The sequence below is a fragment of the Xiphophorus maculatus genome, chromosome 3 (genome assembly GCF_002775205.1).
Source record: "Xiphophorus maculatus strain JP 163 A chromosome 3, X_maculatus-5.0-male, whole genome shotgun sequence".
NCBI classification, from domain to species: domain Eukaryota; kingdom Metazoa; phylum Chordata; class Actinopteri; order Cyprinodontiformes; family Poeciliidae; genus Xiphophorus; species Xiphophorus maculatus.
The window spans coordinates 27,192,593-27,206,803 of record NC_036445.1 but is presented as its reverse complement, the minus strand read 5'-3'; the positions used below and the strand labels follow the sequence as shown (position 1 = coordinate 27,206,803).

The window sequence follows — 14,211 nt, the reverse complement described above, 5'->3', positions numbered from 1 at the left end:
AACAGAACACAATGAAGATGTCTGCGCACTACTCAAACTCCAACAATAAAAAGAAAAATAAACTACATCTATTAAAATATACAACATGAAGTATTCCTACCGCCACAAAATTTCATGTATTTAAGGCCAGTTTGCATTTTTTAAATGAAGTGAAGACATTTAAGGCTGTAATTTTAGAAAAAGTCTTAAACTTATAGCGAGGTGTGCTGTGAATCTACGCAAAGTTTTTACTCTACATAAACATCTTCTTCCTCCTTCTAATTAAAGTTGTGTTTTAGGAATGTCATTTAATAGGTTCTGTGCTCACTGGCTGACACACGAAGCATCCATCTGGAAGAAGGTGTGGTCCATGAAGAGGTCGAAGGCCTCTTTTTTCCAGGCACGGCGGGTGTACTGGTAGCCGCTCAGGCTGCTCAGCAGCTGGATGCAGGCTCGGTAGCTGGGGGCATTGTGAGCACTGCCGGACGAAACATTAAAAAAACAAAAAAAACAACACAGCTTTTCAGGTACAGGCATTTCCTCTCAAGAAAGAGAAGTGCTAACAGGTTGTGTGTACAAAAACAATCTTCAGTGTGAAAGTTGTTACAGAAGGAACAAGCATAAAAGGGAGATGCTCACAAAAAAAGTAATATTTTTTGCAATCCGTTCGGTTTAAAAATGATGTCAGAGAAAGAACAGAAGCTGTAAGAAGCTTTACATAAAAAGGAAAATTATTTTCTGCAGAGGGTGAAATGACACCAAGGTACATTTTTACAGTTGCAGGTCATTTTGCTCTCGCTATTTTGCAAGTTTCCAATTTTGGTTACTTTATCCATCTGCCACAGGATACAATTTTCATATCATCTTCATAACTTAATTTAACTGGGGACCAAACTGACTTGGAGTAACTTCAGCCTGTCTGCTATGGGCAGACATTAAGGTCATTAAGGGAAATCTCAGGTCAGGTAAAGGAGCTACATTGTGGAGGAAAAACTGCTGTAAACTGAACTAATCATACTAAACTATAATATATAACGCTATATATTACATTTGCTATATATTACGAATATGTCAACTCTATATTTGTTCTGTCTGCTTTAAATGAGTAAAATCTTTCTCAGTTACGTTCACATCGCAGCAGCTCCTTATAAAGAAGCAATGAAAACACTGCAATATACGAATATTAAAGTCAAGTAATAATTGATATTATTAGGAGGTTAAAGTTTTACAAAAAAAGAAATTAATCACTTTTTTGATTGATCCATCTGAGTTTTCACATTTGACACTTTCATGTTATCATATTATCGTTAAATGAATGTCTTTACTAATCTTGAATTTTAACAAAATTTCTGTCCAGTTTTAGTTTTGTGTACAGCATTAATTCAAGGGAGTAATCCACCAATGGATTTCCCCTTGCTTTTAATTAAGCTCATGTCTCCATTTTTTAAAGTCTGAAAGAAATAAAGACAGGAAACCTGATCCACACCTGTGGTTGCGGAGGTAGGGAACTACGTAGTGCATAATGTTAACCAGCAGAGGGATGACTTTCTCCTTCTCGTCACTGTAGAACACCATGTCCAATAGATGAGCCAGCACCTAACAGAGAGGTCAATATATCAAACCAGAAGTGAATGATGTTACAGAGCTAAAGTGGCTGACAGGTGATATACGAGGCACAGAGGAAGAATCTCAAACGGCAGAGCAGCGTGTTTTTGATGTAGAGCCTTGCTTAAACTCATAAATGTACAGCTCCTATATCAGTGAAGCACAGGCAACATGTTCATAATTAAACCCACACTGAGCTAAAAACAGCCAGGATGCAAAAGAAAGGTCGTCAATGAGTCAAACTGTCCACATCCTCCGGAGCCAGAACCGACCCGAAGCATTGATTTATTGGTTCACTGCTGACGTCTGGAGGAGCGGAGTGAAAATCTAACTTAAGGCCCTCATATGTTGTGTGTTAGCATACTGCTAGTGTGGATAATAACAGGATCCGAAAACCACTGACTCGCTGTGGATCAGTCGGGTCACGGACGCTTGTGTTTACCTCGGCCAGCAGCGTGAGGGCGTGAACACTGTACACAGATGGAGTGAAGCTGGAGGCCTCCATCACTGTGAGCATTAAGTCTACAAAACACATATGGCAAACGTTAGCAGCGGCTCACAATGCTGATGACAAACAGCCGTGCTGAAGCAATCCAAAGCACTCTGAAAGTTTAGTTCGCGGCTACATTCGTCGTCCAGTTTTCAGATTCAATTGAATTACAGCAAAGACTAAAAGTAATGCAGGGACAGCTTAGCTCAATGGAGATACGTGACTTGGTAACGGAGCACCTTCTACGTCTGCCTCCAGGTTGGTTCCGTCCACAACAATCTGAGGCGATGCCTTCACCTCCAGGTTCCTCCTTAGCCACGTGGTTTGTTCCAAAGAGGAGCCAGCGATGGTGCCGATGGCCTCCACCACCTTGTGAGTCACATCCTGAACACACAACAGATTTTCTTTAGAAAACCTTCTCACCATGATCCCTGGTCTGATAATTACAACAATCGTACATTGCTGTACTTTGCATTAGAACTTGCAGAGGGCGATACGGGATTAAAGTTTTGTTTCGATGTTTTCTGGTACTGTAACAGATTAATCTGTTCAGTAATTCATGGGACTGCAATATGCTTGTTTCTTTACTTTTTTATGACTAAGTCTTTCCAACCTAAAAGAAATTTCAACAAATCCCCAAACTAGGATAAACACAGAGAACCAGAACTCTCCCTGCAGCCTCTAGTTACACATTTGTTTTAGAGAGCATTGTGAAATTATTAACTGGTCAACTTTGTCACACCATACCAACACAGACTTTAATATATTAAACTGAAATTTTATGGTGCAGAATAATCAAAGTTCTGCATCTAATCTGTGGCAAGATTTGAAAAATTATATTCATAGTTGCTCTGTAGCTGTTGGCTATTATGGTATTCGTTTGTAATTGTAATGAAAGGCGGTTCGACAAAATACCAACTTACAGTCAGATTCAGTAAATTAGAATAAATGTCCAGAAGAGTGTTGTTTGTCAGATTAAAAGTACCTTTTGAAAATAACAACCTTTAAGCAGGTATTAAATATGTTTTTAATTAAGCCCATGTTTCCATTCTTAAAAATCGTTTTCTTATTGGTTTCTAATTTTAAATATGATTTCATTAGCTAAAAGTGGAAAATAATCATAACTAACAGAAATAAAGGCTTTCAAACACCCATCTGTACATAATTAATGTACATAATGTGTTTCACTTTGTGAAAAAGTTCCTAAATAAATGAGCTTTTCCATAATATTCTAGTTTATAGATTGGGTCTGTATAGGGGCGAATACAAATGTTTGCCACACTTTTCAGATGTTTATTAGTAAAAATATTCTCTCTTCTTCAGGACAATTTAAGTAAATTTGTAGCAACCTAATGTTTAAGGCCTTTAGTTTACAACAATTTAGCACAGCTTCTGCTTCTACTTTCACTTATAAGAGGGGAAAACTACAATTACCTGCAGCTCTCGCTGGTCTTTCTTACTCTCCAGGTTGGGATTCTTCAAGATAAACTCATTCAGAACTCTGGTGAAAAGAAAACAAACAAACAAAAAAAACCAAATGGCTGAACAATCTCTGGATTCCTGCAGTCAGATTATTATTATTTTTTCTTAAAAACTTAGACTTGAGGGGGTATTCTGACACTATAAAGAAAGAGATTCGGTAGAGAAACCAACCCCAGTATGAGAAACTGCCCAGGAGCAGGCAGACCCAACTGGACCGAGTCCTTCAGCAGCGCCAGCAGAGACGGCCAGCTATCAAGCAAACTGGAAACAGGAATCCTGGGACACAAGGAGGACAAAAATTAGAAATCATTAACCAGATATCTGTCAATACCAACAGCTCTGATGTGATGTACTAACCTCTGTACATAGGCATAGAAGAACTGTAGCATGCAGACTTCCAAAGAGATGTGCTTCTAAAAATGGGTGAAAAATGAAATTAGGTCACTAAAAAACAGACAATTAATTAGTACATTTATACAGAAAATGAACAAGAGTTAGCTGTTCATCTTCTAAATTGTTTTTATTATTTATAAGCCTCCCAATTATCATCAAGTACTGTGGGCCTTAACGTAGCCAGTTAAAAAGACTTTTCTTGTCAGTCTTTTTAAATCTAAGGTGTCTATTGGTGTAAATCCATAAACCATAATCCTCAAATTTAGCAGAAACAAAAACAACAGAAACAAAGAATGAGTCAGCGTTTCACTTTTGATACAACTTCCTGACATACCTCAACTTTTCAATGACAATTAATTTGATCATCATTTAAATTTGTGAGATTTTTATATAAAAGCAGAGGAAATTTTTTGCCGGCTTCAACAGCAAGTATTGTAAACCAACCTTGTCTTTTGCGATAGCAGGTGGCTGCTTCAGGACCTCCTTCACTGTCTGCATAACAGTCTCAGTGCGCATGGCGCTGACCGACCGAACGAGCTCAACCAGCAGCAGCTGCTCCTCACTCGCTACAGGGATGACCTAGAAGATAAACATTATGAATATGCAATAACACCCTGAAAGGATTTAAAGCGCACCATCAAAATAAAACCTACTGGAGAACTTGGCTTTCTAGGCTGCTTCATATGTTACTTCATATAAATGTTTCCTCAATCTGCTCAACATTGTTCTACCGTTTTTCTCCCCGGTTACCTTATGGTTACCTTATTTCTGATTGGCGCCTTGACTTGTTTTCTCTCGTTCCAAACATAAGCAATTGCAGCCATGAAATGAGCGCCGTGGTTCATGGAGATTGGACCCAGCAGTTCCAAGATCTGCTGACGGAGATTCTGTCAATGACATGCAAGAAACCTAGATGAGATCCACAATTAAAGATGCCACAGATAGAATCATTTCAGTTTATTTTTTCGAAATCTCTTTCTTTAGAAAAAGCAAAAACAGCAATTAAAAACATAAACTTGGAAAAAGTTTCATTATTGCAAATTTTTTGCCCAGGTCCCTCTGGAAAATGAGATCTAGATCTCAATGGGGTTTACCTGGTTAAATAAAGAAATAATAAATAAAAAAATAATAATACATTGTCCAAAATGTCATTGTAAACAACTCCTTAATAAAAAATAAAAAAATAAACGGAATAAAACTGCAATAAAAAATTACAGATGTTAATGTTTTTCTTATTCAGCTGCAAAATTGTTTATTTTATCAGTCAGAAATTCATGGATCTACATTTGCTGACAGACCTTGGTGGAGCCTAGGTTGATGTTTGAGGTGGCGGCAGCTGAAGCGGCAGCTGGCTTGTCAGAGCTGTCGGCTTGGTGGAGCACGCTCCACAGCAGCGTGACGGAAGACATGATGGTGTGGAGGATGGACAGGATACCTGAACGCGCCTCGGCCAGGTGCTTCTGGTCAACACTCACTTGTAACTGGAGATAACAACCAGGTCCTTGTTATTGAGTTGGTAGCAAATTTTGTGAAAGAAAACTAAAAATATTAACTGTCAAAGTTTTTATACTCTTAACTTTGCCACATTTTTCAGGTGAGAACCTCAAATTGCAATTTCCCTTATTGAGACTTTATGTGATAGACAAACACAAAGTAGGAAGTTGAATACAAATAAATGCCACACTTAAAATTAAACATAAAAAACATTTTGAAACAAAGCGTTTTTTGCCGTTCCACTTCAAAATTGTCGACTACTTTGTCTAAATTAATTCCGCAAAATAAACAAAGATTTATTTATATAGCTATAATGTGGAAATGTTGAAAGGGCGTAAATACTTTTTCAAGGCCTTGTAATATGTCCTGACAAATCTTAGTGCCAGCAAAATCATAAAAAACAAGAACTTCATTCATTTTCTGCAGCAGAATCCTCAGGGCTTGATGTGCAGCGCCCTCACCTGGTGGTACTGTGAAGTGGGGTCCAGCAGACAGTAATGGATAATGGAAGTGATTCCCTCCAGCACAGTCAGAATCAGGTCTGGAGGGATGCAGAGAGCCATCCACTGGGGTCTATAGGATAGTCAGACAATACACAGTTTGACTAAAACCCAATCTGACCTGCAGGTGTAGTGTGGTTGAAACATTAGGCAGAATGATGTTCATTCTGTAGTAAAGACTGCCATCTGCTGGCCAAGTCATGCTATGTCATTTTATTTCAATATGTCTCCTGCATGTTCTTACCTGGTGTCAGTTATGCTGGTTTCATAGCGGTACTGCTGGAGGAGATTATCCAGGTTTCTGCATAGCTGCAGAGTCACTGAGGCCACCACCCTCCTCAGGACCCTCCCCATGTAAGGCAGGGTGGTTGTGATCAGCCCTATCCATTGGGGGTGCATCTTACAGGCATGGTGCTGGTGCAGGGCCCTGATGACTGCACACAGGAACATGCCCTGAGCTGTAATAGGCTGACCATGGAGGTACTGCAGTGACGTCATAGGCTGCTGAGGGTTAACATGCTCCACCTCCCCTCCTAGGATCTCAAATCCTGCCACTCCACCGCTTCCTGGCCCTCCACCTGCTCCTCCTGCGGCAGGTCCTCCTTCTCCACCTTCGTCTGCTGGCATTAAGACCCTATGCTCAAGTACAACTAGACTCTGCAGCAGCCGGAGCAGCTGGGACTGAACGGCGCTGCAGCTGTCTATCTGGTCCTCCGACATGTTGATGACGCTGTCCTCCGAGAGACCTTCCTCCACCGTGGCCACGTTGACCCCTGCCGTCCGTTGGTCATGCCATTTCTGGGCGCTGAATATGGAGGAAAGCAGGCAATGGAGGATGACTTTCTGAACTTTGCACTTGGAAAGGACGTCACTGATGAAGCTAGCAAAACCCTTTGCCGAGCCAGCTGTGACTTTGGCTAGTTCGCTGAATAGCAGTGTCAAGACCTCCACGCTGGTCAGCTGCATGGCCCGGTTTCCTGCCAAGTCCTGAGGACCCAATGTCACATGGGCAGAGTAATAGCTTCTCAGGAAGTAGAGACAGAGGGAGATGATGATCTCCAGGTACATGGCACTGCGGAAAGAATGGGAGTGAGAGTCCTGGGGAATGGGGCAGTAGAAGTCTTTGCCCATAACAGAGACTCTGTGGCGAGCAAGTAGGTTTTGCAGCAAGGAGAGCTGTGGAGTGTAGGTGTTATTGATGCTGGTGGTGGAGATGGCGCTTACAAAGCCTGAGGGAGCGGCTCTCACCATGGCTGCGATCGCCGACAGGGCATGCAGGGTCCTAGAGGAGTCGTAGAGCTGTAGGTAGAGCAGGACGTGCTGGTAGAGAGGATGGATGTTAAAACGAGGCAGAGTGGAGGACGATCTGCGCCCTGTGACGTTCGCCCCAGCACCGGTCCCGCAAGAGCCCCCGCTCGGTGAGCCCATGTCACTCTCGATCTCCGACACCTCCCCTTCACCACAGCTGTACCAGTTCTCGAGGTCTAGACTGTCTCCAAAGAAAATACTGAGTGGATGCAGTTTCTCAGCTTGGTTCGTTTTTTTCTGCTTCTCTTCCTCTTTCCTCTTAGTCTTCTTGATCTTGGGCTTTGCCCCTGGAGACTTGTCTACCAGCTTCTCCATGATCTTCCCTTTAAGGCTAAGCTGAGTGCTGCTGTGGCTACGTTTGCGGGCCTGAGGGTCCTCCACCTGCAGGCTGCGGTCTGGAGTGGCTGCATCAGTGCTGTCTGGCAACATGACGATGGAGGGCGATGAACTGTGGCGGGCGATGCCCTCTTTGTGTAGCCCCTCCGCTGGAGTAACAGAGAGGAACTCTAGTGTGCCTTCAGCCAATAACTGTGGCAGATTCTGGTGGTTGGAGCATTGAGGAGGACAGGAGTCCAGGCGGATCCCGGTGGAGGTGTCTGAAGAAGTGCTTTCAGTATCAGTTTGGGGCCAATTTTCAGGTGGAGATGAGGTTTCATTTGATTCCTCATCAACTAAATTCAGAACCCTATCAATCAGGTCCTTCACTACACAAGACACAGCTTCCTCTATGGAGTCGTCAGGCGTTTCATCAGATGAACCAAGCGGTCGATCTGAGCCATTTCCGATGTAGCTGACCCCCTCAGGGTCTTCAAAGCTACCGTTTTCCAGTGTAGATGAATGAGAACCACTTGATTTTGAACTCTGTTGCTCCTCCTGCTGGTCCCTGGTCTGATACTCACCAGCTAAGTGCAAGTTTTCACTGCTCAGGCTAAGAATGGACAAGCTGTCACTTAGGGGGTTTACCGTCAGGCAAAATGGCTCCATGTCACCTATTGTCAGACCTCTGAAGTCCTCATGCCCACCCCCTTCGCTTCGAATCTGAAGAAAGTCTAAAGACAGGAAAGGAAAACAGATGTTTCAGAAAAAGCTTGAAACCAACCAGAGAAGTAAAGAGTCATCAATATATCTGACAAAGGTTAACATCCACAGCTCACTGTCTGAGAAGCCGGAGTCTCTAATGTAGATTGGTTCTGTTGGTTCCTGCTCAGGTGGATCAGGAAATATCTGCGCCCAATGGCGTTGGGCTTGCACCTTCTGAATAGAAACCCTGTGAGTTTTAGGATGGAGCAGAAGAAGTAGGAGTGGCTCAAGAACCCGTGCAATGTCATGTCTCTGAAGGACTTGATTTAACCAAGCCCGACCGACCGCACTGGTACATGGATCCCAATAACTTAAGCTGTCGAGCATGATGAAGAGAGACCTGAGGGTGGAAAAAAGTCAGAATCAGAGGGATGATTTGGAGAAAGTTTAATAAAAGAACGATTGGGAACTCTTAATAAATAACTGATTGAACTAACCTGTCAAATGTGCGACTAAACGGAGAAGACTTGGTGATGTTCAAGTCTCGCGTTAAATGCCACAGAACAGAGAACTTCACGTGGGCTGCCAAACGAATTCTCTGAAAAACAAAACAGTAATAATGAAATGATTTCCACTAATTTAATAAAATATAAAACTACATACATTTGCCCCTTTTTGACATCAGATATGTTCATTTTGCTGACCTTGTCTCTGTGCATGAGTTGCTGGCTTATGACGTCCTCACAGGTGCTGGATGAAGGGACCAGGTTGTGTAGCTGATAAAAGAGCTCAACACTGCGCTGGTGATGCTGAGGAGTTCCTTCACCCAGCTGGTCCCATAATATCACTGCAACGCTCTGAGCCAAAGACAAGACACAGAACTCAATATCCTAAAGGATTGATATGAATCCCACTAACTGTAAAGCAACTTCTTCACTTTCTACCTTGAAGAAGTCCGTTTTATCCGCAATATACTTCAGGATTCCCTGAGTGAGTGGAGGCCTAATGACCACAGCCACCCGACCCTGGCTGGGGCTCATTGGCTGAGTGGGCTCCGTACTGCTACTGGAAGCCAGACTCTCTGCCGTCACCACAGCAACTGACTGAGTCAGGCCTATTAGGTCCATAAGCAGGGAGATGGCAACACCCTGTAGGCTGAAGTCACCAGCCAGGCAGCAGGCATCCATCAGGGTCTGCAGCCACACTGGCAGCCGAACCTGCTCACTGTCTATACAGATAAATGAAGCAAGGCATTTATTTATCTTGGATAGATTAGTAGAAAAGATAAAAACAGTTTCATCGTTTTTTGGAACAAAGACGTACCGCATTGCTCTTCCTGTGCAGGCGAGGACTTGAGGTTGCCCTCTGCAATGTAGACTGGGAAACTGGAGCATTCTAAGAAGAGCTGACAGGCAGCAGTAAATGCAGCCAGACAATCTTTCTGGACCACTCCAGCTCCTGAGCACGGCTCCGTATAATTACTGGGCTGGGAACCTGCGGAAACCAAAGGCCCCGAATGCAAGAGCTCACCTCTCTGACCCTCAGCTTTGTCCAGGTGCTCAGGAACAATATAAAAAGTGATCAGACAGGAGAGAAACTGCTGGAAGTGCTCCAGGCAACACTGCATGACTGGTTTGTCCAAAGGCTTGGACTGACACGAGCCTGACGGACGACTGCCTGCTCTAAGAGGCGGGTGGGGATGAGAGGCTCGCTCTGGATCCTCGGAACCATCTTCTCGGTATTGAACAAAGTCTGTGAAGCCACTTTCTGCAGAGCGACTGCCAGTAGGGATTTCCCCATCGTCAAACACGTCCCCACTGTCGGTCATCTCTGGGACAGAGGGAGGAGTCTATCGACAAAAAAGAAGGGAGTGTGATCTCATGAGTAGTGTCAAAAGGTTTGAACTAATAATCAAAATTATAATTGTAAGACAAAAAAATGACCATGCTTTATTTTTTTTAAAGCATGTTTCAATTTGAATGCAGGTCATTACATTTTTGACAAACATAGGCTTTGCTGACATTATATTATGAGATACAGCAGTTTTGCCTTGTAAAGTGTGCATTGTTACCTTACAAAGGCTATTCTAAAGCTTTGACTTCACATTCCTGAATTGATTATGCAAAAGGCTTGCTTCTGTTCATATCACACAACAAAGTCAATTTAGTTTTTAGCACTTTTATCGTTGTCACAATAGTATCACAATATATCGTGATAAAATTTACTACTTTGAACAATAACTTCCACTTTTTTGGCCACTGCTATCTTGGGGCTCCACAACAAAAGTAAGCAGCGTATACAGCTTGGACTCAGATGAAAAAAACAGTCTCCATAGTCTCTTATGGGTGGGATCGGGTCGTCATCATTTTTGACTGGATGTTTCCACTCTAAAGAACACAGAATAAAGTAAAGGTGTCTAAAGCTAGTTTAGTCATCCAACTCCTCTGGGAGAAAATGAAAGGGCTCAGCTGCTGGGTTTTTCTCTTCCATCTTTCTGCTCCAAGTCTTTAGGGACGTACCTCAACTCATCCATGTTTCTCTGGGAAGGGAACTTTGAACTGTAAGCCACGGCTCAGTGAATCGCAAAACACTTACAACAACCAAGGAACCAGAAGGTCAATGATTAACCAAAGCAGAGTTTCTTTTTTTAGCTTCAAATGCTTTGCGTCAAGGGAGAGTTTAATGGCCACCCAACCAAGTGTGCAACATGCAGCGAGAGGCCCTGATCAGGGACAGGACACACCATCAGAGACTAAGCTAATGGGGTTTTAGACTATTACTTGTATCAGAACTAGGCCAATGGAGACCAACTGCAATGCCAATGGCAAGACCTAGATTCTTCTTCCCTTTTTTAAAGAGAATCAGAAAGAGAGAACTGATTGGACTTTAATTTAAAAGTCTACCTGTTTAACATCCACATCTCTGCTTTTGTTCTGTGCCGCCAGGCCCGGCGGCTGTGGACTCACGGGGAGGGCGAGCGGGGACACCAACGGAGGCTGCACCTTGCTGAGGATCTTGGAGCAGAGGCGAAGGCAGTGGGTGAGCTCCCCGAGGTCCAGCGCCTGGAGATGACAGGTCAGAGCTGCCACCATCCGCAACAGCAGTTGAGGGAGATGCTCCGTCTGGATTTCTATGTACGTCTCCTGGAAATATGGACAAATAATTAGACCAAGTCGTTTGTTCGACTAGGTGGGGTGCATCGGTTACCAACTGTTTCTAAAAAGATTTTAAAAAATACTCAAATGTATATGAATAATTTGAATTCAAGAATAAGTTTAAAGCATCTTTTTTTGTCTTTTTTTGCATGTTTTTGTTTTAACCGACACTGCCTTGCAAAAGTATTCAAGCCCGTTGAACCTTTTCCAATGTTACTGCCACAAACGTCAATGTATCATTTTGACTTTGTGTGACCAGCACAAAGTAAAACACAATTGTGAAGTATGTGGAAAAGAGCAAAGAAGATCAAAATTACAAAGAAACTAGTCATATTCATGTATTACAATGGCCTAGCTAACATTCAGACCTAAATACATTTAAGAATCTGCAGCAAGACTATGTAACAAAGAAATAGTCGAGCCACTTTGTAAAGCTTGTAGAGAAATGCGGTTCTATAAAGTAGTCACACATAAGAATCAATAGAAAAAAAGTACATTATAATATAATCAAACCTTGTATTAATTTCATTTCACCTTACAATTATGGATTATTTTGTGTTGGTCTGGCAGATATACAGTAAATCGCAATAAAATACAATAAAGTTGGTTAAAATGTGGAAAATGTGAAACTATTCAACAGGCTATAACACCTTTGCAAGGCAAAATAGGTAAAAATATAATTTAAATAAACACCATGAATAAAAATGAATGGACACCTACCCATTTCATACTAATCAATTCAAGTTATTTTTATTTAACAAGCAAAACATAAAACCAAAAATGTTTTAATAAGTTCCAAATTAGAAAATAAGCATGAAATCATGTTATGAAATTAAAATATCATAATTCTTAAAACATGTGAATTCTTTAAAAAAAAACAAAAAAAAAACAACATGATGTGTGCAGTAGCGTAAACTGCATGCATGCATAACACGAAGCACATAGAGAGGAAAAAAAAAAAGCCAAGGGAAGTTTTTGTCGCATGTAATGATCATAATCCCTAAAGATCATGTTCTCCTTTTGGCATTACAAAGATGAAAGCAAAGTCAGTCACGAACACTTAGAGCATAAAGAAAAAGAAGATAAAAAAAAGGAACAAAGGTAGCCTGAGGGATGTTGGTAGGACATTGCTGAAATGTTACTGTAGCCTCAGTGAAGCAAGGTGAGGTGAAAAAGCAGGAAAGAGCTGTACTTTACCTGGCAGATTACCCTCATGCTTCTAGTAGGCTTCAAGGAGAAAGAGCAGAGAGTTTGAACAGACAGGAGCAAGCAGAGCATCAGCCTCACGTCACTGTTTGCAGAGACACACACACTCATCCTTTCATAACGATTACCACACTACTGTATAGTTCACGCGCACACACACACTCACAGAGCATTTCAACAGGGTAACACTAGTGTAGGATTTCCAAACTATTCAATTTGGAAACGGCAGTATAAAAGCGTACAGTCTTAGATGCAAACAATGTTCTGGCAAGGAGACTTTAACCCCCTCCCCCCCACACAGGCTTTTTCAGACTGTGTGGAGGATGCATACATAAAGCACATACAGTTATGGTCATAAGTTTACTTTCACTCGCTGTCAATAACATCGTCATTTTGGGCCTTTAATAATTTATTTGAACTAGACTTTTTAATCTTCCTGCAATGAAATATTGACTCTAATTTAATAACAATTGAGGGCACAAGTTTAATTTATTGTGGATTTTCTCTAACTTGCACAAGGTCAAAATCACACATGCATTATAAATGCACAGAAATCATTGTCAGTTTATTTTTATAAATGTATCATGGTTTAGGTTGGCTGCTCTAGAAGCCTAATATTACCAGAGATACCTTTTCCTATTCTTTGAAACATGCTAGAAAACCAATGTCAGGTTGGTTGTGCGAAGATTTTATTTCCTATTTATTTATTGTTTTTGGTTGTTGTGTTATTTTGGATATTTAAAATGTTGTCCTGTTCCAGTGTGAAGTGTTCTTTGCAAAATTTTAATGTACTGATCCTGCAGAGGGCAAACTTGCATTATTAGACCTTTACCTATATATTACCTGAAAATGGTCTCAAAACAATGTTATCATGTATGGAAAATAATTACTGGGACAAATTATTGTCCAGAAAAATCTGTTATCGGGAAAGGCCTAATGTCAGCATCATGCTGATGCACTGCGCGAGTTAAACAGAAGAAGAGTGTTCGATTGTATAATCAGAGTTCTGCAGCGGAGTGAGTGGGTTCTCTGAAACTGGCTATGACTTCTTTTAGTTTGTTCAAATAAACTATTAAAAGCCCAAATATAAATTTTAATATGAAATTCAAGCCCATGTTGTGTGTATTGAAAACTTGTGGCCAGAACTGTAAGCAGAACACACAAACTCTAATGTGTGTCACATCCAAAAACTTGGGCAGGAAACGAAGTTGAATCCCAAATTCTGACAACATGGATGCCACACTGTAAATGTTTGTGGAACATACTAAAACAGCAAACATACTGGATATATAGAGGAGGTGTGTGCCAAGCATGCGTGAGACAGGCAGCTCAAGCAGGAGTCTATAATTACAAAGATTATAGAATAGAAAAGAGGGGGGGGGATGTAAAGGAGATAAAATAAAACATGAAGGAACGAAGAGAAAGGAAGAATAGCACATAGTAGAAAGAAAAGAAAAAAAACAATACTTTTGTATCTCGTTGATGCCAATATTCTAAAAACTGAATAAATTGTGCTGAAAATACTGGAAGGAAAAACCTGCAGAATGGCAGATAAATTTTTAAAATGCAAGATTTACTC

General features: G+C 41.4%; 1 protein-coding gene across 7 annotated transcripts in view; it reads right to left on the bottom strand.

The window, feature by feature from the left end:
• The window catches only part of dopey1 (dopey family member 1), a 31,418-nt gene that overhangs the window by 4,844 nt on the left and 12,363 nt on the right, over positions 1 to 14,211 (bottom strand). For 3 of the 7 annotated variants that reach the window (XM_023330622.1, XM_023330621.1, XM_023330624.1), the window contains 19 exons: positions 12,624 to 12,653; positions 11,175 to 11,414; positions 9,595 to 10,120; positions 9,216 to 9,499; positions 8,976 to 9,128; positions 8,769 to 8,869; positions 8,406 to 8,671; positions 6,188 to 8,300; positions 5,905 to 6,016; positions 5,248 to 5,430; positions 4,711 to 4,836; positions 4,394 to 4,528; positions 3,914 to 3,969; positions 3,728 to 3,832; positions 3,509 to 3,575; positions 2,299 to 2,458; positions 2,027 to 2,106; positions 1,466 to 1,575; positions 308 to 457 (listed from right to left, as the gene is read on the bottom strand). In XM_023330622.1, coding sequence (XP_023186390.1) covers positions 308 to 457; positions 1,466 to 1,575; positions 2,027 to 2,106; positions 2,299 to 2,458; positions 3,509 to 3,575; positions 3,728 to 3,832; positions 3,914 to 3,969; positions 4,394 to 4,528; positions 4,711 to 4,836; positions 5,248 to 5,430; positions 5,905 to 6,016; positions 6,188 to 8,300; positions 8,406 to 8,671; positions 8,769 to 8,869; positions 8,976 to 9,128; positions 9,216 to 9,499; positions 9,595 to 10,120; positions 11,175 to 11,414; positions 12,624 to 12,653 — 4,997 coding nt within the window. The remainder of the gene's footprint in view (positions 1 to 307; positions 458 to 1,465; positions 1,576 to 2,026; positions 2,107 to 2,298; positions 2,459 to 3,508; positions 3,576 to 3,727; positions 3,833 to 3,913; positions 3,970 to 4,393; positions 4,529 to 4,710; positions 4,837 to 5,247; positions 5,431 to 5,904; positions 6,017 to 6,187; positions 8,301 to 8,405; positions 8,672 to 8,768; positions 8,870 to 8,975; positions 9,129 to 9,215; positions 9,500 to 9,594; positions 10,121 to 11,174; positions 11,415 to 12,623; positions 12,654 to 14,211) is intronic. The other 4 variants (XM_023330623.1, XM_023330627.1, XM_023330626.1 and 1 more) reach the window with 3 other exon arrangements.